At 43.7% G+C, this 25,757-nt stretch overlaps 1 protein-coding gene across 1 annotated transcript; it reads left to right on the forward strand.

The window, feature by feature from the left end:
* The first annotated feature begins 279 nt into the window (after positions 1-279).
* Positions 280-19,927, forward strand: LOC112230335 (mucolipin-1). Its single transcript, XM_024396574.2, has 14 exons — positions 280-546; positions 9,693-9,964; positions 10,278-10,445; positions 10,911-11,067; positions 11,745-11,826; positions 12,166-12,262; positions 13,875-13,974; positions 14,449-14,555; positions 14,999-15,148; positions 15,341-15,442; positions 15,531-15,653; positions 16,096-16,302; positions 17,104-17,234; positions 17,544-19,927. The coding sequence occupies exons 1-14, from the start codon at positions 501-503 to the stop codon at positions 17,578-17,580; spliced, it is 1,779 nt and encodes a 592-aa protein (XP_024252342.1). The 5' UTR covers positions 280-500; the 3' UTR covers positions 17,581-19,927.
* The last annotated feature ends 5,830 nt before the right edge of the window (positions 19,928-25,757 follow it).

A 25,757-nucleotide genomic window follows, 5' to 3' on the forward strand; every position in this document is an offset into this window, starting at 1 on the left:
AAAAAGGGCAACCAGTGAAGAACATATATTTTCCCTTTTGACCTTGGAACTATTTACACATGGTTACGACACTGTATACAGACATAACACGACATTTGAATGTCTTTATTCTGTTTGAACTTTGGTGAGTGTAATGTATAACTGTTCATTTTTTTAAATAGTTTATTTCGCTTGCCTTTGCACTGTGAACACGTTCCCCATGCCAATACAGCCGTTTGAATTGAAAGAGATGAGAACAAGCGCCACCTTGTGCAGTCACGTGACACATGAGTCACGTGACGTCACCTGAGGAAGCGAGTTATGTCTTGTCCCGATGCTGAACCTCTACAGTAAATGCAGAACACACAGTAAAACGTCGTCCTCATGGCTATCTTCTCGGACAGTTAATTCCACGCCAACAATATACTCGCGTTTTATAGCAGCTTTTATTTGCCTTCGCTTATTCTGAAACAGTTCAGATTTTTATGTCGCATATTTATTTATAGTTTCAAAACGTTTACATGGCTACAGCAAGCGGGAATTGCAACCACGGCGGCGCTGGTTCAGGTATGTTGAGTTGTTTACAAGTTATTTTCAAGAATTTTCTGACATGTTACTTTGTAACTTTGTGTGTTTTTAAATGGTTTGTTATATTGATGCATGTCTTTCACTGAAAGGTGGGCCCTGAGTATATTATACTTGTGTAACGTAGCTCTACAGAGGGCTGTCATGCCAATCATCTCCATAAAACACATCTCATTCTAGGTACAAAATGAATGGTGATTAATCGTGAATAAATGCATAAGTAACATTGTGTAACATTGTGCAACACGGTAAAATTGTAGGAGGTTGACGCAGCAGCATCAACAATGTTTTGTTACAATGTTTCCAAACACTGACTGGAAGAAGCGTTATTGCTTAAATGTGTACAAAACCATCCACCTTATTTAGTCATTTATCCACAATATGTTTTGTTTTTAATCATGTGATCGCTGTTTCTGGGCAAGTCATACAGCTTTAATATGTGCAATATGAGTCGTTGTGTGTATGCTATTCCTGAATCCTGAATGATGCCGTATTTCCAATAGAATCTAGTAGCGTCTAGTAGCGTTATGCTATCCATATTCACAGGGTAAGTTGAGCCGCCTACATATTATCATTATCTCTTTAAAACCATGTCCATATTTCTCACAATCGCTTTGTCTTTTAATCATTTTACTCATCTTTTAACACAGTATTATCACCCAACAAACACAGTATATTTTAAACACTTTTAATTAAAAGCCAGGCCCTTGTGTTAGCTCATATCCCAGCAATAATGTATTGCATTACACCTAGGAAGAAAACACTTCAATTTGCTTAACATGCCATTGGCTCAACTTACCCCATTGCCACTGGCTCAACTTACCCCAAGGCAAACAGAACTACAAGGATTAACTTTCATGATAGGTTTAGGGCCTCATGTTGACGCTTATAGAGACCCCAAGTGATGTATAGAACAATCTTTAAATTATCTGCTTTGGTTTATATGCAAGCATCATGAAACCTCTAGCACAATAAATTCATTTGAGTTGGTGATAAACAGTTTGTTGGACCTAACTTGCTTACCACTTTCCATGTGGTTTCTTCCTCCACAGACTCAATGAAATCATGACTTCTTCCTAAATATTTGGTCAAATCATACATTTTGTGCATGGTTTCCTAGAAACAAGGGGTGGCCAACTTACCCTTTGGCTCAACATACCCCACTCTCCCCTACAGACATTCTGGATGAAATAGGCAAAGAGTTCGCTTTATGTTGACCTGCTGCTGACAGAATTAGCTAATAATAGTTTACACTTGTCAAGTTTGAGGTAGGAAATTATACCTGATGGCCACTTTCAGCAAGGAAAATTGTAGCCTTGAAATTGTTCTATTCTATCCCGCCATTGCAGTCAATGCTGTACTTCAATGCTCATGAGTCTTGATTCAAGCAATTATTCCTAAATTCCAGGGTTAGCGCTATCTGGGATCCCTGGGACATCTCTACCCTAAACACTAGCCCCCACCACAAGCATTTAAAATTATTAGTTGGACGTCCCAGGGATTCCGTTAAAATTCTAGAGCGTTGGAAGCTGAAAGAAACTGTTTCATGAGCCCCCTCCAGGACTTCAAAGACTGACTACTCTTGCTCCCTCCTACCACCATAGCATGTCTACTACATTTTAAACCAGACTGACCCAGGTTCTCCATCTACCATACTCTGTGATAACCTCCCACCACCCAGTTACTTAACTTCCTCTCACATGTGTCGTAGTCTATGGTGCCCATATGACTGTGGACATAGGCTTTCACTTCTGCACTTCACTGTGTGTGGGTCAGGGGTTTACAAATTGTCTTGTAAGCAGTCGATACATATTTTCTTCTCATGCCGTAGTATACTTTCGACTCATTTAGAGTACTTAATTTGTGGGTTGCAAAGGGTTGGAATTTTTCCATGGAAAGTTAAGCCCTGGAATTTGGGATATTTTGCTTATCAAAAGAGTTAGCTTTTATAACAGTGAACCTTTTTTTGTGTGGGATACACATAAGGCAATTCTAGGTCTTGTGGCATATTTTGATTAAACTTTCCCAAATTCAATGGAATTTCAACCCTCTGCATGCACTGTGCATTCTTCCATCACATGTGCAGTGCATTCTTTCATCACATATACAACTGATTCTCAGATCTTGCACACTTGATGAGATGCTATTGAGCCCACACTACTGCACTGGCTGAGCCTAGGACTACATCTTTTCTGGTATGTTTTGATTACAATACTGGGTGGGGTGAATACATTTTATATGACATACATTATTTTTTGTTAACTAGTAAATGACAGCCGACAGCAAAGTGTGTTTTAAATCACCTAACTTGTTAACAATTTCTGCTAGTTAGTTTTTGCTACCATGTGGGTTTTAACTTGCTTGAGCCTGCTAACCGAGGGGTGTTAATTCACCTGTATTCATACATGTTTCATTTTACAACATTTATCTTACAAATGAGTTATTTCATCTAACTATTTATCTGTACATGGAATTGTATTTGTTGTTTTTATTACTTGTTTTTTTCTAATCTTTACTAGGAAAATGCCACAGGCACTATTTAATGTGTGGAGACATTTCACTGCAGCTAATGTAGAAGGAAAGCTGTGTACATTTGCAAATACTGTGATAAATCATATGTGAAGAATGCAACAAAGATGCAGAATCATCTGGCCAAGTGCATAAAGTTCCCTCAGTGCTCACAACAAGCAACCTGTGACAAAAGTCCCTCTACTTCTATTCGAGGTGAAAATGATGAATCAGACACCTTATCGATAGCAACAGCTCATGGTCCTCCTGGAATCAGATGTTTTTTTGACTCAATGGAGGAACGTAGTCAGAGAAATGCTGATGGAATGTCTTGGTCGAGCTGTGTATGCAACTGGTTCACCTCTGACGCTCACAGGCAATGTGTATTGGAATAGATTTCTGAATGTTCTTCGCCCAGCATACACCCCTCGAACAACACATTCTTTACCTACTCATTTTTTGGATTCAGAGTTGAACAGAGCTCCAGTAAAGGTCAAGCAAATCCTAGAGACAGCAGACTGTATTGCAATCATCTCTGATGGGTGGTAGAATGATCATGGGCAAGGAATAATGAACTACATAATCTCCACCCCTCAACCAGTGTTCTACAAGAGCACAGACTCAAGGGACAAAAAGACACACCGGTCTCTACATTGCAGATAAGCTGAAGGCAGTCATAAATGACATTGGACCACAGAAGGTATTAGCACTGGTGACAGACAATGCTGCAAACATGAAGGCTGCTTGGTCTAAAGTGGAGGAGTCCTATCCTCACATCACACCCATTGGCTGTGCTGCTCATGCATTGAATCTGCTCCCCAAGGACATGTTGGCACTGAAAACAATGGATACACTCTACATGAGAGCCAAGGAAATGGTTAGGTATGTGAAGGGTTATCAAGTTATAGCAGCAATCTACCTCACCAAGCAAAGTGAGAAGAATAAGAGTACCACATTGAAGCTGCCCAGCAACACCCATTGGGGTGTTGTTGTCATCATGTTTGACAGTCCTGGAGGGGAAGGAGTCTCCAAGAAAATGTCCATATCACAGTCTGCCGATATGGACAGCCCCATCAAGAGGATCCTCCTGGATGATGTATTTTGGGAGAGAGTGGTAAGCAGCCTGAAACCTATAGCAGTAGCCATTGCACGGATTGAGGGAGACCATGCCATCCTGTCTGATGTTCAGACTCTGCTTGCAGATGTAAGAGAAGAAATCCGTACTGCCCTGCCCACTTCACTGTTTCTCCAAGCAGAGGAAACTGCAGTTCTGAAATGCATCAAAAAGTGTGAAGACATCTGCCTGAAGCCCATACATGCTACAGCATACAAGTTGGACCCCAAGTATGCTGGCAAGAGCATCCTGTCTGGTGCAGAGATCAACAAGGCCTATGGTGTCATCACTACCGTGTCTCGCCACCTTGGCCTGGATGAGGGCAAGTTTCTTGGCAGTCTGGAGAAGGAAGTACACTTCCAAGCTAGGGCTTTGGGGTGTAGATGCAATATGCAAGTCGTGCCAACATGTCTCATCAGCCACCTGGTGGAAGGGACTTTGTGGATCTGAGGCTCTTTCCCCTGTTGCCTCCATCTTCCAAATCCCACCAACATCAGCCGCCTCAGAGCGCAACTGGTCCTTGTTTGGGAACACGCACACCAAAGCACGCAACAGGCTGACACATACAAGGTTTGAAAAATTGGTGGCCATCTGTGCAAATTTGAGACTTTTTGAGCCTGACAACGAGCCATCCTCAACAAGGTTGGAAAGTGACCGTGAAGATGAGGCCTCAGTCTGATGTTCAAGAGGTGGACATTTGAGGAGGTCCAGGGAGAAGAAGCCTGAAATGAATACAGTCTAGACACTAAAGCTTATGTTATCATTTTACAGATGTATGTTGAAAATGTTTTTGGGAGATGCAATGGATCATCGGGGATCATTCAATATTCCCTTTTGTTCAGTGAAATCATCCCATGTGAAGAGTCAACTCATTTAATTAAAGTTAAATTTTTCTATTGGAAGGATTTAATCAATTGCATTTACGTCTACTTGTGATAAGATAAAAGGTTTATGTTTCTGTCGCCATATGATATGGTAAATATATACAATGCAAAAAAAACATATATATTTAAATGGTATTCAAATTAATTTGCATATATTCCCATTAATTACCACAGAGTTTCCACCCTTGAATATTCCCCAAAATGTGCAACCTTAAAAACACTTTATATCGGTGTTGTTTTCTCAAAGTTGCCAGGATGTCATGTGCATCACACTTTTATCAGTAAACCTGTAAGCATTATGACGCTTCTATTAGATCAAATAAGCCTCGTGTCTAAATAGCAATAATAAAATGGCTTGACTAAATTCAACATTCTTATTCCCCCCCCCATACAAAAACTCCTCAGCTTGCTTAAATATGAATGATCTGCTTATGTGTACAGATTTTGCGCGGAGTAAACCCTCCCGCTTCGCCTCTTCCTCTCTGACGTGACCGAACACTTTTTACATGAGTGTCCTTTAACAGAAGTCACATGGCACCATCTGCTACAAAAGTTAAATTGGACAAATAGCTCACAGTGTTGCGAGCCAGGTTTCTGGTCATTTTTGCGGTTTGTGATGTTCAAATCCTAGTTGTGATATACATTTTTCCTTTGACAATTCCTTGTGAATTACAGGTATTTATTTAAAGATTTTATGTTGCGAAAGGTTCAGCTAAAACCTTTGAAATGAAGATTATAAATATATTTAATGAGGAGTTCTTGGAATCCCTCTTGCAGACTGACTTATAGGCTACTGCTATACAGGGGCGTAGATCTGCTGGAGTGCACCAGAGCCATACTTCGCCTATTCTCAGAATGGTGGTGTTAAAAAAAAAAAAATGTTTTGATAAAAGCTAAAACAAAGTCTCTCAAGATCACTTAATGTTTCATTAGTATTCTACATTGGCCTAACATACCGACTATAATAGTGTACAGTGCATTCGGAAAGTGTTCAGACCCCTTCAATTTTTCCACATTTTGTTACGTTACAGCCTTATGCTAAAATTGATTAAATTATTTTTTTCCTCCATCAATCTAAACACAATGCCCCATAATGACAAAGCAAAAACAGGCAGCGTCCACCTGTGGTAAATATAATTGATTGGACATGATTTGGAAAGGTACACACCTGTCTATATTAGGTTGCATACCGTGCATGTCAGAGAAAAAACCAAGCCATAAGTTTGAATGAATTGTCAATAGAGCTCCGAGACAGGATTGTATCGAGGCACAGATCTGGGGAAGGGTACCAACACATTTCTGCAGCATTGAAGTTCCCCAAGAATACAGTGGCCTCCATCATTCTTAAATGGAAGAAGTTAGGAACCACCAAGACTTCCTACAGCTGGCCGCCTGGCCAAACTGAGCAATCGAGGGAGAAGGGCCTTGGTCAGGGAGGTGACCAAGAACCAGATGGTCACTCTGACAGAGCTCTAGAGTTCCTCTGTAGAGATAGGAGAAGCTTCCAGAAGGACGACCATCTCTGCAGCACTCCACCAATCAGGCCTTTGTGGTAGAGTGGCCACACGGAAGCCACTCCTCAGTAAAATGCACATGACAGCCCGCTTGGAGTTTGCCAAAATGTACCTCAGACCATGAGAAACAAGATTCTCTGGTCTGATGAAACCAAGATTGAACTCTTTGGCATAAATGCCAACTGTCACGTCTGGAGGAAACCTGGCACCGTCCCTACGGTGAAGCACGGTGGTGGCAGCATCATGCTGTGGGGATGTTTTTCAGTGGCAGGGACTGGGAGACTAGTCAGGATCGAGGGAAGATTAACAGAGCAAAGTACAGAGAGAACCTGCTCCAGAGCGCTCACAACCTCAGACTGGGGTGAAAGTTCACCTTCCAACAGGACAATGTCTTAAGCACACAGCCAAGACAACGCTTCGGGACAAGTCTCTGATGTCCTTGAGTGGCCCAGCCAGAGCTCGGACTTGAACCCGATCTAACATCTCTGGAGTGGCCTTGAGAATAACTGTGCAGTGACTCTCCTCATCCAACCTGACAGAACTTGAGAGGATCTACAGAGAAGAATGGGAGAAACTCCCCAAGAGTTTCCAAATACAGGTGTGCCAAGTTTGTAGCGTCATACCCAAGAAGACTCAAGACTGTAATCACTGCCAAAGGTGCTTCAACAAAGTACTGAGTAAAGTCTGAATACTTGTGTAAATACATTTAAATGTTTTTATTTTATATTTTGCAAAAAAAATATATAAACCTGCTTTTGCTTTGTCATTATGGGGTATTGTGTGTAGATTGATGAGAATACGGCTGTAATGTAACACTGTGGAAAAAGTCAAGGGGTCTGAATACTTTTCAAATACACTGTAGTTTAATGTTACTGTTAGGTCAAAAACATCACTTAATTTCTTATGTAGGCTACACTTACATGTACAACGTTTTCTATGCATTACTATTAGGGCTGACCCCATTTAGTCGACTGGGTGATTTGTTTGGTCAACCATGATTTTTTTGGGGTCGAGCAGTGGCAAATATTTCAAATCAAATTATGGCACAAGAGACACGTCTGATTCAAGCCAGTCTGAGTCGACTAATCCAATGCGGAGGCTGCATGGATGGCACACGGCAGCAGGTAGCCTAGTGGTTAGAGCGTTGGGCCAGTAACCAAAAGGTTGCTAGATCGAATCCCCAAGCTGACAAGGTAAAACTCTGTCGTTCTGTCCCTGAACAAAGCAGTTAACCCACCTTTGGATATAAAGTCCAAGATCTTTTATAGGCTGATGCAGAATTTGTTACAGGAAATAATCACTGTCAGCTGGTGAGGCTAGCATAGCGCTAACATGTGCCAGGTTATCTGACTGGACCAGCTACAATGTAGCGTTGTATAACGTGCAAGTAAATCAACAATTTTAATTGGCTGATGCGCATTTTGAGACTAAGAAACAGATTAAAGTTAAAAATAACAATAACAAAAAGTCCTCTTGCCACAGGAGGAAATAGAAACAGGAAATAGAGTCCAAGAGAATTAAGATTTGACAGAGACGAGGAGCAGCTTTGCTTGTTTACTGTCTCCAATGAGGTTGCCCAGTGCAGACTGATAGCTGCTGATCCGTTGTAGCGATAGAGATGCTGGCAGACTGATGGTCACAGTGCTGACTATGACTGACGGACAAGGTGCAGGATTGTCTATTAAGCCTTCTCTAACACACCATTGACTGCCCTGAACCGGAACAGCAGGATTTTTCAGCGGATTTATTCAGTTTGATTGACTCTATCTCTTAGTGTGGCTCAGCAACAAGCCCTCATCATCTGCAATTTTGTTTTGACGAATGCCCCATCAAGATCTGTCAATTTCTTGGCTTGGGCTCCTATTGCTGGCACGAAATGTTACAAAGTGAAATTCTTTCAGCGCAGGTCTGAATTGTTTTTGACAGGGAGAGTCGCGCAACTGTTGTCATGTCTGAGTTTTTGTGACCTTGCAAGGTTCTGTGTGCAAGTTGTTGATATAATGTAGGTAGGTTACCCCCGCTAGATAGGCTTCTCTCATTCACTTGGCCGAACTAAAGATCGTTAGATATGCAGGTGATTATTGTAGGTAAACATTGAGATATCACCCTTGCCACACACACACACATCAGTGATAATCTCTTCTACGTCCGTCAGACCAGATTTTGTGTCTTCAGGTCTGGGTCTGAGTTATGGTAAACTCACATCTTGTTTACCAGATGTGAGGTGACCAAGAGTTGACAGCAGTTCATTTCCAAGAAAAACTTCATTTTTCTCTAATACTGCTGAACTAGCTCTTTTCCCCACCAACTATGTGGTCCACATTTCCCTTCCAAGTCTGTTATTGTCACATGTTTTTTTGGTCAACTCTGAGGTTGAATTAAGCTTTCACCAGCTGTCTCCACTGAATGCGCAGTGATATAGGTTTTTACTACACCTTTTATGATTTACGTTATCGACGACGCCAATCGAAATGTGTAGCATCGCACCTCGAAGCTCTGCTCCTTTGACAAATAACTACCAAGTCAGACGGGTGTAGTAGCGTAGCAGTAGCCCGACCATCCCTGGAGTCTTTCTGTGTCTTCCATCTCCAGTGGTGTGTTTCTGTCAGCCTTGAGGGGCGGAGCCGTCAGCTATAGCACACCAGTCACCCGCTTCTCTTCCTCCAGGGAGGCTGTCTGTCTCGCCCGGCCCAGCCCAGGGCCTCTGATCTGGGTGTTGTTTTAATAAGCTGGCCTGTGTCACCTCCCAGGGTTTTACTAGATGGAGACGTGATGAAGGATGACTACATGAGGCGAAGGAGATTAGGAAATGTAGTGAATGAAAGCTGCCCAAACTAGTACAAGAGCTGTCACTCACTGAAGGGTTACATTAAGACACGTAGCCTATTCATCGGTAAGAAACAGTGTCAACGGTTCAAAGCCACATACACTGGGTAAACCGTGTCGGTGCTCACAGAGGAAGTGGCACTAATATGGAGTGTCGTTAGCGGTGTGCTATTGCAGATTACATTGCTGTTTTTTTGATAGGCCATATTAGTCACTCTCTCTATCCTTCTATCGCTGCTAACATGTTTTTTTTCTTCCCTCGCTCTCCATCTGTCTCTCCAGAGAAGGAGAGGTTGGTTTCCTCTGTGTCTCCTCACGGCTACGGCTCCAGCGACAGCAGCGACAAGCATGTTCACCACAGACACAGCCATGGCAACCCCCGGTTGCCCACAGCAACGGTGGGGGGCTGGCTGGGGGCAGAGCAGGAAGAGGAGGCCCTGCGCAGGAAACTCAAGTACTTTTTCATGAGCCCCTGTGACAAGTTCCACGCCAAGGGCCGCAAGCCCTTCAAACTGGGCCTGCAGCTGCTCAAGATTATCATTGTCACTGTGCAGGTAACTACACACGTTCAGTTTCATATGCACTTTGAGTGTATGAACAGTACATTTTAAACTCCCTCATGGCAAAGCTCGGATTTTATGGCAGGACCAACAATCCTGAAGTCCATAACAACTGACACCTTGTTTCATATGCACCGTTCCTATTGGTGGACAGTCTGTGCATCTGACGTTTTTAAATAGGGACCGACAATCTTTACAACAGTAACTTCTATAATTTCCCTTTGAGCAAAAAGGGTTATGTTATAGTTGCGAACAGTCGCTTTCCTTCAATAAAACACCTGAATCCCTACTTCCCTCCCTCCCTCAGCTGGTGTTGTTTGGCCTTAGCAACCAGATGGTGGTGACGTTCAAGGAGGAGAACACCATGTCCTTTAAGCACATCTTCTTGAAGGACTATGACGAGGGCTCCGACGACACGTTGGCCGTGTACACACAGAGCGACGTCTACGAACACATCTTCTACACCGTAGACCAGGTAACAGTCACTAACGACACCTGGGTCATGTTCGTTAGGGCATGCAATAGAAAATGTTTTTAAAACAAATGTTTCAGCAAATCTCTCCTTTTGGTGCCTAATGTACACGACCCGGCATACAGACTGATATGTAAACATGTCCATGCAGCGCAAAGAAGGACCACATCTCGTCCCCTTCATATTTTCATCCTCTACTTTCAACTAAAAGCCTCCAACTCTTAGGCCCTGTTTGAATATTTAGAATGTATCCTTTCCTTCCCTGCATCATTTTGAAGTAATCACAGATCTGAGCGAGTTTGATTGGTGGAGGAGGTAGTGTGGAAAACGTTCACTAATCGTCCACGAATCCTCATACAGAACACGGATTACCTCAAATTAGGGAGGAAGGAGGGATTCTTTAAAAAAATAAAAATATTAGAGCAGGGCCTTATTCTCCATCCTCGTACCCTTCCTCCTCCCTCACAGTATTTGATGCTACCCGAGACCACGGTGGGACGCTATGCGTACGTCTATGGGGTCGGGGTGAACGGGAGTGCCCTCTCTCTCTGCCAGCAGTACTACAAAAAGGGCAGCATCGATCCCGCCAATGATACCTTCAACATTGACCCTCATGTTATCACAGGTACATCGATCTACTTTCTTGCATTATGCCAGTGGTCACCAACCCTGGTACTAGAGCTACACAGTGGTTGCGCTTCCCAAATGGCACTCTATGGAGTGGGAATGTGGTGCCATTTGGGACTCAGGTTAAATGTAGTTCTGTTCCAGCATTAAAACGCCTGATTCGGCTTATCATGCTTTTGATGATTAGTTGACTGGTTGAAAAAGGATGAGTTTTGTGCCGGATTTGAACAAAAGCCTGCACGACTTGTGGCTTTCCAGGGCCACGTTTGATGATTGACCATTGCTTTATAAGTTATTTCATTCCCTAGCCAAAGAGATGCTAATCTTTTCAGGAATGATTAATCGTAACTAGATTTTTTTATTTATTGACTAAATGTGTGTAAATACTGTATTGTTCCCCAATCATGTGAAAGTAGTAGGAAGCCCCACTTCCTTATATGAGCTGACACTTGGGGCAATACTACTGACTAAAGGGAAAACACATTGAACAACAGAAATCAACTGGTATTGAAATGGCCCGCCTTTTGACTCTTGACATGATCACCAGAATTAATTACTAGAACATACATTTATTTCAGTGTAATGGTAATTCTATTTCAGTGTAATTCTATTTCTATAAGGAAAAACATTAATAGCCCCTGAAATGACTAACTTCTCTCTCTGTCCTGTTACTAGATTGTGTGGGGGTTAACCCTCTGTCAGTCCCTCGAGCGCCTTTCGGCAGTGACTACAAGAACTTTACCCTCAAGTTCCACAAGTAAGGCTTCATTTTTCACATCTTTTCAACTGACTTCGGGCTCCTGTTTTCTGTCGGTCTAACACTAAGGTAGATACTACAAAGATGGATGTCCCATCTAACTGTTAATTTTTATCGCTCTCACACACATTCAAACTGTTTACACACTACCTATTGCCCTGAGTTATGTTCATTAGATGGAAAACTAACAAAAAAAGGGAGGGTCTACCTGGACTTGTCCAATAAGAAACATACATTTTTGTTTTGTGTTGCAAAATGTTTGAAAACTTTTCTTTGCTTTCACTTTGACACAACCCTGATGTCCCTCTTGTTTTTTTCTTTTCACTCTTTGTTGTCTAGACTCATAAACGTGACGATACAGTTCCACCTAAAGGCCATCAACATTCAGACCATCATCAACAACGAGATTCCTGACTGTTACACCTTCTTCATAACGGTGAGTCCCATCCCATCCCCCTTCCCTTCCCCACCACTTCCTGCAAATGGTCCTACCCAGTCTGTGGCTCATTGTAACCTGTTTAGTGTGTAGTAGTTGCTGTGGAAACCTTTTCATTGCCTGTATATTATAGGTAAGCTATGACCCGTTTTGTTATAAACTATTAAAAAAAAGGAACGTCCTTTCACTGTCAACTGCGTTTATTTTCAGCAAACTTAACATGTGTAAATGTTTGTATGAACATAAGATTCAACAACAATCAAAAGTCAGTATCTGGTGTGGCCACCACACCTGCATAAAGTACTGCAGTGCATCTCCTTTTCATGGACTGCACCAGATTTGCCAGTTCTTGCTGTGAGATGTTACCCCCTCTCTTCCACCAAGGCACCTGCAAGTTCCCAGACATTTCTGGGGGGAATGGCCCTAGCCCTCACCCTCCGATCCAACAGGTCCCAGACATGCTCAATGGGATTGAGATCCGGACTCTTCCCTGGCCAATGCAGAACACTGACATTCCTGTCTTGCAGGAAATCACGCACAGAACAAGCAGTATGGCTGAGGGCATTGTCACGCTGGAGGGTCATGTCAGGATGAGCCTGCAGGAAGGGTACCACATGAGGGAGAAGGATGTCTTCCCTGTAACGCACAGCGTTGAGATTGCCTACAATGACAACAAGCTCAGTCCGATTATGCTGTGACACACCGCCCCAGACCATGACGGACCCTCCACCTCCAAATCGATCCCACTCCAGAGTACAGGCCTCGGTGTAACGCTCATTCCTTCGTCAATAAATGCGAATCCGACCATCACCCCTGGTGAGACACAACCGTGACTCGTCAGTGATGAGCACTTTTTGCCAGTCCTGTCTGGTCCAGCGACGGTGGGTTTGTGCCCATAGGCGACGTTGTTGCCAGTGATGTCTGGTGAGGACCTGCCTTACAACAGGCCTACAAGCCCTCAGTCCAGCCTCTCTCAGCCTATTGCGGACAGTCTGAGCACTGATGGAGGAATTGTGCGTTCCTGGTGTAACTCAGGCAGTTGTTGTTGCCATCCTGTACCTGTCCCACAGGTGTGATGTTCAGATGTACCGATCCTGTGCAGGTGTTGTTACACGTGGCCTGCCACTGCGAGGATGATCCGCTGTCCATCCTGTCTCACTGTAGCGCTGTCTTAGGCGTCTCAAAGTACCGACATTGCAATTTATTGCCCTGGCCACATCTGCAGTCCTCATGCCTCCTTGCAGCATGCCTAAGGCACGTTCACGCAGATAATCAGGGACCCTGGGCATCTTTCTTTTTGTGTTTTTCAGAGTCAGTAGAAAGGCCTCTTTAGTGTCCTAAGTTTTCATAACTGTGACCTTAATTGCCTAACGTCTGTAAGCTGTTAGTGTGTTAACGACCGTTCCACAGGTGCATGTTCATTAATTGTTTATGGGTCATTGAACAAGCATGGGAAACAGTGTTTAAACCCTTTACAATGAAAATCTGTGAAGTTATTTGGATTTTTACAAATTATCCTTGAAAGACAGGGTCCTGAAAAGGGACGTTTACAGCAAGTGCTAGTTACCTGTAGGAATGTCTGATCTGTTGCTCTTTCCATCTGATTCTACAGATAGTCCTGGACAACAAGGCTCACAGTGGTAAAGTGAGGATCAGTCTGGAAAACCAGGCTTTTATAAAGGAGTGTAAAGACCCCAGTGTGTCAGGCCACGGTGAGATAGACGTTTTGTTTTTATTAGACATTTATTTCACCAGGGTAATATTAATTAAGCACCAAACGGACTGAAACGTAGGGACTACCTGAACTACTTCCGTTGCTAAATATTTTTAGACGGTGTGCCCTAATTATTACGACCCAGGAGAATCTCGAGGTAGTAAACCATTTGTTTTTAGAGAGACCTGATAAGAGAGTTGGCTAAAAAATAAAAATAATATATATATATATGCATGGGTCAATACAAAACTACACACAGAATGACCAGACAGAAATGAAACGGTCCAACTTCTAACCACAGACAAACATTATGTAGACACGAAGCAATCTCCCCTTTCGCCATCTTCATTTGACCTCATAAGACATTATTGATGTCAACATGAAAGATTTACTTAAGTGGAAGTAAGTATTCGCCCCTCTGCTTCTACTTGATGAAACCACTAACTCCTCTCTTTCCTTCCCTCCCTCTCAGCGGAGAACTACACGCGGGTAACGTTTGACGTGGTGGTGGTGATCGTTTGTATACTGTCCCTGGTGCTGTGTGGCCGCTCCATACTCCGCGGCATCATACTACAGGCCGTAAGTCACTGGGAGGTAGAGGGCAGGAAGAGAGAATGTGGTGAAAAGGAGGAACATCCAATCTGGTGGTTCTCTATAACTCAGCTGGTAGACCATGGCTCTTGCAACGCCAGGATAGTGGGTTCTATCCCTGGTACCACTCATAACGTAAAATGTATGCATGCATGACTGTAAGTCACTTTGGATAAAAGCGTTTGCTAAATGGCATATATTATCTGAGAACAAACTGTAGATACATTTGTTTGCTTGTTATAGGGTTGGGGAGTGGGGTGGGAGAAGGAGAGAAGATATATTTTTTTGATGGGGAGGTGATTGGCATTCTGTGAAGTGATTCCATTCTTCGAGTAATGTTCTGCAACACAAAATCTGAGAAGGTGTGATAACTCGTCTTCCCAGTAGGGCCACCCAACTCCTCTCTCTCTCTCTCTGTCTCTGTGTAACAGGAGTTTGTCGAGTTCTTCAAGACCAACCTGGGCCGGAAAGTAAGCTGGGACGAAAGGATGGAATTCATCAACGGCTGGTACATCCTGCTCATCATCAGTGACGTCCTCACCGTCATCGGCAGCATCATCAAGATTGGCATCGAATCCAAGGTCAGTCCCCCTCTAGGGGACTTTTTCCTCTACTGCTCAGAGTAGAATAGAATAACTTTTATTTTTCCCAGAGGAAAATGCTAAAGAATGATTTGAAATCACCACTCAAAATTGTATCTCAGTTTGGGTTATGATAAAGGTTGTTGTGCTATGCTCATGAGGCATTTATGAGTTGAATATCTCTCCATACAGAATTTGTCATCGTATGATGAGTGTGGCATCCTGTTGGGGACCTCCACCTTGTTGGTGTGGGTCGGAGTCATTCGCTACCTCAGCTTCTTCCAGAAGTACAATGTAAGTTGCCTACACACACACACAGACACACACACACACACTAACGATGACAGTGTTTCACCCACTCTCCTGGTTCTCTCCCTCTCAGATCCTGATCGTGACTTTGCGAGCTGCGTTCCCCAACGTGATCCGGTTCTGCAGCTGTGTGGCTGTCATCTACCTGGGCTACTGCTTCTGTGGCTGGATCGTGCTGGGGCCCTATCACGTCAAGGTACAGACAGCCACCATTTTGAAGCACAGGCAGACATGCTAACAGGAGAAGGCCAATAACAGAGCGGGTCGGCAAATAGATTGAAAAGGAAAGTGAATCTGGAGGGGGACACCCCATATGGTTCAGTGATGATGCACAATGGTGCATTTTGGGATTTTGCACAATAATGAGGTACTGTGTTATTAACATGTGATTTGTCTATTATTATAATTCAATATTTACTGGCCCTTGCCAGTAAGATGGCCTTAAGGGAATTGTTTTGTACCAAAAATAATTGTGTACTGAATCCTGAAAAATGTTGAACCAATATAGTGAGATGGTCATGTTAAGTCACATGGTTGTTTGTGTAATTTAAGTCTCTCTCCCTATCGTATTCAATTCATTAAGCTGTATTGCTATGAAATGTAATTGAACTGTTTCCCTCTCTCTCGCCCTCTGTCAGTTCCGCTCTCTCTCCATGGTGTCGGAGTGCCTGTTCTCGCTGATCAACGGCGACGACATGTTTGTGACCTTCTCTGAGATGCAGGAGAGCAGCACACTGGTGTGGGTGTTCAGCCAGGTCTACCTATACACCTTCATCTCCCTCTTCATCTACATGGTACTGTCGCTCTTCATCGCCCTCATCACCGGTGCCTACGAAACCATCAAGGTAACAACAAAGGGCAACATTTTCGTCAGGCAAAAGAGCACAGATCTGTGTAAATAATACAGTAAAACTCATCATCCACAGTGAGATTTAATTTGAAAATGTTCTTCAGCGATGTGCATTTTCAGAGATCAAGGTACAGCCAAGAGTCATTATAGCCCTTTATCTATGAAGGAAGTTAGAGGTCATTTCTCAATATGACTGGAAGACAATAGTATCTACTAGCATGCTTGCAGTTACCCTGGACTTCCAGTCATTGCTCTAATGCTATTTGGCAATTGCGCTAACTCTAGTTAGCAACTTCCTTCAAACTGCACGCAGAGACATAGAAATGGTATCCACAAGTTCATCTGACTCTAGGGAAGTAGATGAAGGACTTCATTGCCAAAATCCCAAAGTGTCCCTTTAAACAGACTCTAATCCAAATGAATGTAAAAGATAAGCATTGTATAATTTCTTATTTGCTGCTTGTCTTTTACTTTCATTTGGAGTTGAGGCATATAGCTGGATTTACACAATACATTTTGTGGGATGTAGATTCATATTTAGAGTTGCCTTCCTCATGAAGAACGTTCATATTCACTGCTCATAGCGGTACAAACAGAAGCCAATTCCAAACGACAACACCTAGTGAAAGCCAACCGATCACGGTACACACGGTGGTTGTGTCCCAAATGGCTCCCTATTCCCTAGACAGTGCCCTGGTCAGTGGTAGTGTACTTCATAGGGAATAGGGTGCCATTTGAGATGCAGAAAGTGGGTAACCCTAAACTTGGGTGCATGTCTCCTCTCCTGTCCCTCCAGCACCAAACCCAGGAGCCCTACCACATTACGGACCTGCACGCCTTCATCGCAGAGTGCACTGACACGCCCAGCTCGGGCATGTACCGGGGCCTTGAGACCTCGCCCTGCTCCTTATTCTGCTGCTGTGACAGGTAGGTCAGAGGGCACAGGTCAAGACTGAAGGTAGAAGTCAAGGCCAGGTTCAGAATCCACCCTCCAGCTCCTAACCTCTTCAGTGTTTGCCGATCTGAAGGAGTCAGACGGGTGTAAGTTGGTGATGGCTCCAACTAGCCTTGATGGGGATGGATGTTCCCCTGGAGAATGATCAGCAGTAGATGCCACTTCAATGACCAGACAATAACAGATGCATTCACTGTTATCCTTTCTATCACGGTTGTTGACGTTTATGTTTTTCTACATGTGTATGCGCTATCGTGTTAAGTGCTTGTTTCTTCCCTCAGAACGACAACATACGAGGATGTCCTTTTGGTGAACTGACTGGGTTGTGGTGTCTGGACCTACAGCGCTCTCTGCTGGCCCGGAGCGCTGCACTGCATCCAGATTTTCATTGTCTTTACCATCGAATCTGTGTCAGGCATGAGCCAGGACTATGAGCTGAAAACCTAGTCTTTTTTGAGTGGATTCATTGACGAGACCACCTGCGTTGTGTGAATGTTATAGGGATGTTGCACAGTAACATACAGCTCAACACCGCATTCCCCACACAGAAAGAGAAGTGTTTTGCCAAAATTGGGATTTACGCACAATCCATACTTGCTGAGGGCCATAGTGCAATGTCTTGTTAGCACATTTAGCTGCTTTTTAATTGTTTTACATGAATTTTTAGGTGTTCAGTAAGCTGCACAAGGGACAAGAACTGGACAAAGCATGTTTTTTTTTAATGTCAGAAGTTCTGGTTATATATGAAGGTTGATGACCATGACATGCGTACTTCATCCTAAGCCAGAGACTGCTCTGGAGTAGCACTTCCACTGTCCCTGAGAGCACTAAAGTCCAGTTCACATGACTCATGCAAGAACGTCATTGCCCTGTCATGAGGCGCAAGCACATCAAGAACTGCTGAGAGCATGGCTGGCTTGGCCACAGCTCTTTGTGGTCACCACCACTGAACTCCGTACAAGTCAATTGAACTTAAACCCTGCACTGCGCCTGGACCCAATAGCTCACTCAATGACCTTAATCTTTGCTCTTTGCTGTACAAATCTCCTGCCAAATAGGCTGTGGTTAGACAGGCAGCCCAATTCTGATCCCCCAGACTAATTGGCCTTTTGACCTTTCACATCAGATCTTTTTCAGATTTGATTGGTAAAAATAAGATCAGAATTGAGCTGCCTGTCTAAACGCAGCCATAGTATTTCAGTGTTTTAAGACCGATCAATTAAAAAACCAGTACTCACACCCAGGTGCTGGTTCTGGTCTCCAGGAACAATATCCATAGAATTGTTCTATAGTTTTAAGTTGGACACAGAAAGAGATGCAGTGCATCATCTCAAGCACACCTACAGTACCAGTGGTTTCAGTAGGTGTAAATCCGATGACGCAGCACACAGGGTAAACATCAGTGCCGTTGTTGATTTTGTACGTGTCAAGTTCTACACTGTACATGTCCTGTTCACGATGCACAAATGATGCTTTTTATCGCTGCGTGCTGAACACTGCTTCGTCAGAGTTCATTTGAAAAAGGGATCCGTAGTGAAGTAGTCAAGTCTACTCCCGAGTCGCACAAAGACCCACCATGGCACAACATTCCGGTCGCAATGGAAATATGACTGTCCAATTTTGCCTGACCTGAATGTCACTTCCTTAAATGAGGAAACTACACGATTGGAAAATGGAGAGTTCATCTATTTTTTTTGTGTGTGTGAATTTTTAAAGGCCTATGCTCCAGTCATGGACAATATGGATGGAGAACTGAACATTTGTATCCGACTGGTCTAAAGAACAAAGACTGCCTGCGAGTAACGGGGAGAGGATAACGAGCAGGCCGGACAGCTAAGCGAGGCCAGAGGGATGGGGTATTTGCGAGCATTGCAGTAATGCTTGTGGTGTTGACCCAGAAGAATGCTCTTACGAATGTTTCGTTCCCATTCTGTTTTACGTATCATAATGATGTCTAGTTTAAAACGAACCAATTGCTTTGTCCTTTTAAATTATTATTATTATTTTTTTTAATGTTGGGTTGTTTATGTATCTAGAGAGAAACGCCTAAGGGGAGCGTGGTCTTCAGGTTCAGGCTCCAGAAAGGGGTCATGCATTGAGCTTTGTACTCCAATCACCTTTGAAGGAGGAGGAAAAAATGTTTTTTTATAATAGGTTATAGGCCTGCTTCCATTTCGGTCCCAGCTACTTCTTCTAAAAGTGAACCTTTTGACGTTGATAGATTCCATAGAACCAAGGTGTAGGCAAAGTTATACGGGAATATAACCTCCCAAATAGGCTAAAAGCTGAGCTTTCACCATATCCGTCCTTTAGGATCTGAGAACACCAAAGGGCTAGAGGCCACGAGAAGTGGCTAGGGGCTGAAATGATACTGGACCATAGCCTGTAGCTCTTATTTGAATTGTCATATAGTACATTTAAATTAAATGTATGTTCTTAACTAAGCAGTACACCAACAGGATTTGTTTTTGGCCTTGCGTTTGTATATTGTAGTATTAGACACTTAAGAGGTCCTGTCCGAGCAGTCTGTAGACATTTATACAGTTCATTGTGTAATCTTTTTTTTTTTATGTTCATCTTACTTGAACATTGTTTTGAGTGTTGGATCTCTGTGACACACTCGGTATGATGCCAAACCACTGATGATTAAATGCCTGTTTGTTCACCTGGCTGGAAATACTTCGGAGAAGGAGGAGGTGGCAATTGTTTTGGGCTGCATCCCGATTCTCCACCCTTCTCCCGAAGTCTGCATTTGCACACATCGATGAATTTAAAAGCAATGGGATTGGTTTAGTCGTTGGCTAGAGAGAATTTCAACTTGTTAAATCCATGACCGGAAGTGTGCAAGTGCAAATATTTTTTTAAAGGTGAAGAATCAGGACGCAGCCATACTTTGGGTTCTTCACCACTTGATTTTGATCAAACAAAGCTGGTAAAATGATCTGCTTTGTTGATGTTTGAGTTCTATATTGTTTGCATGAAACTCAAGCCCATGGTCAAGCTTACAGTATAAAATGTGTGAAGAAAAATCATGAGTTTACCTCAGGATGTAATTACCTGAAGTTACCAGAAGGGGGAATAAGGGCTTTTGCACCCCAAAGACTCAGACAATAACATCCTAAAGGAGGAGAATAGACCACCTTGCATCCAAGATCTGTTTATTAGGTAGAGAGAGACAATAGGGATCGAATACAACCGAAGACAAAATGTATTATAGTACAACAAATACCATAGATACATTTACACAATTCATGTAACATTCAATATGCACAAATTCGTCACAGTCCACATATCAAAACAGCGATGGTAGATCTCCTTAAATAGAACACTTGTGCCCATATCCTGGTAACACAGGAAGTTGGTGGCACCTTAAAAACCTCTTAAGGATCTGCTCCTTTTTTTCAATTTTCGCCTAAAATGACATGCCCAAATCTAACTGCCTGTAGCTCATGCCCTGAAGCATGGATATGCATATTCTTGTTACCATTTGAAAGGAAACACTGACGTTTGTGGAAATGTGAAAGGAATGTAGGAGAATATAACACAATAGATCTGGTAAAAGATGATACAAAGAAAAAAACAACCGTTCTTTAATATTTTTTTTGTACCATCTTTGAAATGTAAGATAAAGACCATAATGTATTATTCCAGCCCAGGTGCAATTTATATTTTGCAGTGCATGTGTAAAGTTTTAGACTGATCAAATGAACCATTGCATTTCTGTTCAAGCTGTTGTATCAAGACTGCCCAAATGTGCCTAATTTGTTTGAATAACTTTTCATGTTCAAAATTGTGCACTCCTCAAACAATAGCATGGCATTCTTTCACTGTAATAGATAGTGCAGTTTAGATTAATTGGGGAGAATGGGCTCGTGGTAATGTCTGGAGCGAAATTACTGGAATGGTAACAAACACATGGCTTCCATGTTTTTGAGGCCATTCCATTTTCTCCGTTCCAGACATTTTTATGAGCCGTCCTCCCCTCAGCAGCCTCCACTGCCTGGTAACGTACCTTTCCTAAGCAGCCTTTGGCGGCCGATGCAGCACATCATTATTCCAGCCCACTTAACCTAATCTCATCATCCATTACGTACTGTTCTGGCTGCCCATCCTTTAGCTGGGCTCTTGGGCCACGCCCATCTCAGTGACACACACTTTGTTTTTGCACTCTAGTAGTCTACTGGGTGTGTCCACTGTGTATGTGCACACCACTTGATGCTGGTGTTTTTTAAAATTGTTTTTCTTTTTTCCCACACCAAATACAAACACACACAACGACTACATCTCCTCTGCCAGACCCGCATGCTCACACCTTCATCCCTAGTGCCGGCATTATTGTTTGCCACTTGGCCTTAAATTGTACCAATTTGTTTTTTCTCAATATTTCAATAATAAATTATTAGATTGCTCCCTTGTGTTAATGATGGATTGATTGATTCCCAAGTTTTTAAGTATACGTTTGTTTCAAGATGAGTGATGAGAAGAGAATCGTCCAGCCCATTGGAGATCTCCCTACACCCCCATATTGTTTTTCCATTTAACCTTTATTCATACAGGTTATTTTCATCGAAATATGCCTTTTGCACTAGAGACCTGTAATGACCTGAGGATATGCTTGTGGTTGTTACATGGTGCCCTCAATACATAATGACTACGCTGAGGTAATGGTCTACAATCTAAAGTTTCAATGGGTTTGGTGTCTGTGGCATTGTTATTTCTATAGTATTTCATTTGTCATTTGATAATGTGTGTCAAAGGTGGCCTCACGTTTCCCGACTGCCGAACAACGATGACTGAGAGAAGCTACTGTAGTAAAGGAGTGATGCGCTAGGCTTCCATGATATTTTGAGATGAGGTTCCCTCTAACTGTTGTCTTGACTAAATATTTCGTACCCAGGTCAGAAATTGACCACCATGACCCTTTTCTTCAGCATGATTATACGTGTGTGTGCTGGTGTAACAGTATACCTTTAGACCGTCCCCTCGCCCATACCCGGGAGCGAACCAGGGACCCTCTGCACACATCAACAACAGTCACCCACGAAGCATCGTTACCCGTCGCGCCACAAAAGCCGCGGCCCTTGCAGAGCAAGGGGAAACACTACTTCAAGGTCTCAGAGCAAGTGACGTCACCGATTGAAACGCTATTTAGCGCGCATCAAATCAAATTTGTCACATACACATGGTTAGCAGATGTTAATGCGAGTGTAGCGAAATGCTTGTGCTTCTAGTTCCAACAATGCAGTAATAATCCAACAAGTAATCTAACAATTCCAAAAAAAAAAACGACTGTCTTATACACAGTGTAAGGGGATAAAGAATATGTACATAAAGATATATGAATGAGTGATGGTACAGAGCAGCTTAGGCAAGATACAGTAGATGGTATCGAGTACAGTATATACATATGAGATGAGTATGTAAACAAAGTGGCATAGTTAAAGTGGCTAGTGATACATGTATTACATAAGGATGCAGTAGATGATATAGAGTACAGTATATACGTATACATATGAGATGAATAATGTAGGGTATGTAAACATTATATTAGGTAGCATTGTTTAAAGTGGCTAGTGATATATTTTACATTTCCCATCAATTCCCATTATTAAAGTGGCTGGAGTTGAGTCAGTGTGTTGGCAGCAGCCACTCAATGTTAGTGGTGGCTATTTAACAGTCTGATGGCCTTGAGATAAGCTGTTTTTCAGTCTCTCGGTCCCAGCTTTGATGCACCTGTACTGAACTCGCCTTCTGGATGATAGCGGGGTGAACAGGCAGTGGCTCGGGTGGTTGTTGTCCTTGATGATCTTTATGGCCTTCCTGTGACATCGGGTGGTGTAGGTGTCCTGGAGGGCAGGTAGTTTGCCCCCGGTGATGCGTTGTGCAGACCTCACTACCCTCTGGAGAGCCTTACGGTTGTGGGCGGAGCAGTTGCCGTACCAGGCGGTGATACAGCCCGCCAGGATGCTCTCGATTGTGCATCTGTAGAAGTTTGAGTGCTTTTGGTGACAAGCCGAATTTCTTCAGCCTCCTGAGGTTGAAGAGGCACTGCTGCGCCTTCTTCACGATGCTGTCTGTGTGAGTGGACCAATTCAGTTTGTCTGTGATGTGTATGCCGAGGAACTTAAAACTTACTACCCTCTCCACTACTGTTCCATCGATGTGGATAGGGGGGTGTTCCCTCTGCTGTTTCCTGAAGTCCACAATCATCTCCTTAGTTTTGTTGACGTTGAGTGTGAGGTTATTTTCCTGACACCACACTCCGAGGGCCCTCACCTCCCTGTAGGCCGTCTCGTCGTTGTTGGTAATCAAGCCTACCACTGTTGTGTCGTCCGCATACTTGATGATTGAGTTGGAGGCGTGCGTGGCCACGCAGTCGTGGGTGAACAGGGAGTACAGGAGAGGGCTCAGAACGCACCCTTGTGGGGCCCCAGTGTTGAGGATCAGCGGGGTGGAGATGTTGTTGCCTACCCTCACCACCTGGGGGCGGCCCGTCAGGAATTCCAGTACCCAGTTGCACAGGGCGGGGTCGAGACCCAGGGTCTCGAGCTTGGAGGGTACTATGGTGTTGAATGCCGAGCTGTAGTCGATGAACAGCATTCTCACATAGGTATTCCTCTTGTCCAGATGGGTTAGGGCAGTGTGCAGTGTGGTTGAGATTACATTGTCTGTGGACCTATTTGGGCGGTAGTCGTTTAGCTCAGTTACCTTAGCTTTCTTGGGAACAGGAACAATGGTGGCCCTCTTGAAGCATGTGGGAACAGCAGACTGGTATAGGGATTGATTGAATATGTCCGTGAACACACCGGCCAGCTGGTCTGCGCATGCTCTGAGGGCGCGGCTGGGGATGCCGTCTGGGCCTGCAGCCTTGCGAGGGTTAACACGTTTAAATGTTTTACTCACCTCGGCTGCAGTGAAGGAGAGTTCGCATGTTTTCGTTGCAGGCCGTGTCAGTGGCACTGTATTGTCCTCAAAGCGGGCAAAAAGTTATTTAGTCTGCCTGGGAGCAAGACATCCTGGTCTGTGACTGGGCTGGTTTTCTTCTTGTAGTCCGTGATTGACTGTAGACCCTGCCACATACCTCTTGCGTCTGAGCCGTTGAATTGAGATTCTACTTTGTCTCTATACTGACGCTTAGCTTGTTTGATAGCTTTGCGGAGGGAATAGCTGCACTGTTTGTATTCGGTCATGTTACCAGTCACCTTGCCCTGATTAAAAGCAGTGGTTCGCGCTTTCAGTTTCATGCGAATGCTGCCATCAATCCATGGTTTCTGGTTAGGGAATGTTTTAATCGTTGCTATGGGAACGACATCTTCAACGCACGTTCTAATGAACTTGCACACCGAATCAGTGTATTCGTCAATGTTGTTATCTGACGCAATACGAAACATATCCCAGTCCACGTGATGGAAGCAGTCTTGGAGTGTGGAATCAGCTTGGTCGGACCAGCGTTGGACAGACCTCAGCGTGGGAGCTTCTTGTTTTAGTTTCTGTCTGTAGGCAGGGATCAGCAAAATGGAGTCGTGGTCAGCTTTTCCGAAAGGAGGGCGGGGCAGGGCCTTATATGCGTCGCGGAAGTTAGAGTAACAATGATCCAGGGTCTTTCCACCCCTGGTTGCGCAATCGATATGCTGATAAAATTTAGGGAGTCTTGTTTTCAGATTAGCCTTGTTAAAATCCCCAGCTACAATGAATGCAGCCTCAGGATGTAGAGATTCCAGCTTGCAAAGAGTCAAATAACGTTCGTTCAGAGCCATCGATGTGTCTGCTTGGGGGGGAATATATACGGCTGTGATTATAATCGAAGAGAATTCTCTTGGTAGATAATGCGGTCGACACTTGATTGTGAGGAATTCTAAATCGGGTGAACAGAAGGATTTGACTTCCTGTATATTTCTGTGATCACACCACGTCTCGTTAGCCATAAGGCATACACCCCCGCCCCTCTTCTTACCAGAAAGATGTTTGTTTCTGTCGGCGCGATGCGTGGAGAAACCCGCTGGCTGCACCGCCTCCGATAGCGTCTCTCCAGTGAGCCATGTTTCTGTGAAGCAAAGAACGTTAGTCTCTGATGTCCCTCTGGAATGCTACCCTTGCTCGGATTTCATCAACCTTGGTGTCAAGAGACTGGACATCGGCGAGAAGAATGCTAGGGAGTGGTGCACGATGTGCCGTCTCCAGAGTCTGACCAGAAGACCGCCTCGTTTCCCTCTTTTACGGCGTCGTTTTTTTGGGTCGCCGGCTGGGATCCATTCCGTTGTCCTGGTTGAAAGGCAGAACACAGGATCCGCTTCGTGAAAATCATATTCTTGGTCGTACTGATGGTGAGTTGACGCTGATCTTATATTCAGTAGTTCTTCTCGACTGTATGTAATGAAACCTAAGATGACCTGGGGTACTAATGTAAGAAATAACACGTAAAAAAAAAAACTGCATAGTTTCCTAGGAACGCGAAGCGAGGCGGCCATCTCTGTCGGCGCCGGAAGTTGCTAGCT

The sequence above is a fragment of the Oncorhynchus tshawytscha genome, linkage group LG32, assembly GCF_018296145.1.
Source record: "Oncorhynchus tshawytscha isolate Ot180627B linkage group LG32, Otsh_v2.0, whole genome shotgun sequence".
Classification (NCBI taxonomy): domain Eukaryota; kingdom Metazoa; phylum Chordata; class Actinopteri; order Salmoniformes; family Salmonidae; genus Oncorhynchus; species Oncorhynchus tshawytscha.